The 1,970-nt window shown below is 34.7% G+C and overlaps 1 protein-coding gene across 1 annotated transcript; it reads left to right on the top strand.

Moving 5' to 3' along the window:
• The first annotated feature begins 501 nt into the window (after window positions 1-501).
• LOC109213511 (putative F-box protein At4g38870) lies at window positions 502-1,674 on the top strand. Its single transcript, XM_019377318.1, has one exon. It carries the CDS (start codon window positions 502-504, stop codon window positions 1,672-1,674), a length of 1,173 nt encoding a protein of 390 aa, XP_019232863.1.
• Window positions 1,675-1,970: the final 296 nt, after the last annotated feature.

Genomic DNA, 1,970 nt, shown 5'->3' with positions numbered 1-1,970 from the left:
ATTTCCTTCTTATGCCCTATCTTTTTTTTTTGGAGGAAAAGTCTTCGACATCTATAAATTGAGGATCTCTACTTCTCATAACAATAACAATAGCATCCACAATGTCGTCATTAAAGAGTCTTGTTTAGGAGAAAATTAAACTGCGTGAAGTTTGACCGATATTTTAAAATATATTTTTTTAATCATATTAATAAGAGAAAAATTGCAAGTTATAGTACTTTTATAGTTTTAGAATATCTAAATTGGTTGTTTCAAAGTTTCATTAAATTGACTCTGGACAAGCGAAATATGTCATCTATATTAAAGCAGAGGGAGTAATGAATTAGTAAAATATATGTCTTCTAACCTACTGAGCTTTCATATCTTTATTTTAATTAAGTCAATAAAGGAAGGTGCTTGGCATGTCTTTAAGAAAGTCAATGAAGGCTCATTTCACAATTTAGATCTCTCTCCCTCTCTGTTCTCTATCACAAATTAAGCAGTTGACGAATGGACAATACAATGGAATTGAGCTCCAACATCATGGCTCTGCCTTGTGAAGTCCTGGTGGATATACTCTCTAGGCTTTCACTCAAACATGTCCACCAACTTCAAACAGTTTCAAAGAAGTGGTTCAGAACCATCTCTAGTCCACATTTCAGAAGACTCTACAACATGAAATCCTTGAATCGTCCTCGAACACTAGTAGTTCAAGTACCTAACGCCAAGTATTCACCAGGCAGGAGGAAAATGATTAGTCGAACTATTGATATTTCGACCATGGATCTCGCTGTTGACAACCGAGAGATCCAGAAAGAGTTCAGTTTTGAGGATATTATTGCCCCTGAAAGCTCCTTCTTCATCTCCTCCAACCTTATCATTTCCAATCACAAGGTATGCAATCCCAGTACTAAAGAAATCATAATCTTACCAATTTCAAGTTATCCGTCAGTTAGTTTTGATGTTGCCTATATCCCTTCCAACAATACATACAAGATTGTCCATCTATATGGTACCAAGATTAGTCGTAAATACAACTTTAACTATGGTGGTGAGTTATTGGAGTTCAGATTCGAGATTCTCACACTAAGAGACGGTGGACCAATTCCTAGCTCATGGCAACCCCTGCCACATCAAGAATGGTTTTCTCGTAAGCTAGATTCAACATGTGTAAATAATGTAATTTATTGGTTGGTTCGAAGAGGAGATATAATGCAAAATATTATTTCAATGAAAACTGAAAATGAAGAATTCTTGAGTACCATCAGTTGCCCCAAAGAGCCATATGATGAAGAGCTATCACTGTATGAGAATACCCAATTAGCTGATTTGAATGGGAAATTATGTTTAGCTTACTACACAGAAGAATTATCAAGGATGGAACTATACTTTCTCAAGGATCATAAGAAGCAAGAATGGGTCAAGGAACACACTATCAATTTATCAGGTATGGGGAATTGGTTCAAAATAACGGGGTATTTGCCATTACAAGGTAACAATAATGGTGACATTATTATTGACGGCGGCTGTAAGTTGTCTCTCCTCTACAACATTGAAGAGGAAAGGTTTAAAAGGCTGCCAAACATTAAGGAGATTACTTATATTGGATTGTACTTTGATAGATGTTTTAAGTTACAAAGCACAAGATCATCTTTGCAAGCAAGGGTAGATATGTTACCTGAGGGGGACTCTTAATAGATATGTGGTGATATTTGTAATTGCTTATTTTCCTCAATCAGTTATTTCCTAGTCTGTTTCTTCCACAGTATTATAGCTTGTTTGGATTGTTGTTACCTGTTGTATTGTATTGTATTGTTACTTTAAATATAATATTTATTTTAATTGTTACTTAAATTTTATTGTATTGTATCATTAAATTCGTTGTTACGTAACAACAAAAAGTGTCACTTTAGGGACAATCGATTTGGTGTCGTCGCATCGTTATCTTTTTTTTTTCCCCCTCTCGTCTTGGCCTTTTTTGTTATTAAATA

This window comes from Nicotiana attenuata, unplaced genomic scaffold (assembly GCF_001879085.1).
Source record: "Nicotiana attenuata strain UT unplaced genomic scaffold, NIATTr2, whole genome shotgun sequence".
NCBI lineage: Eukaryota > Viridiplantae > Streptophyta > Magnoliopsida > Solanales > Solanaceae > Nicotiana > Nicotiana attenuata.
The sequence above is the reverse complement of the archived record's forward strand: the minus strand, read 5'-3'. Positions and strand labels throughout refer to the sequence as shown.

What these genes read in the sequence shown, in the direction of transcription:
- LOC109213511 (XM_019377318.1), top strand. Translation starts at nt 502, where the DNA reads ATGGAATTGAGCTCCAACATCATGGCTCTGCCTTGTGAAGTCCTGGTG.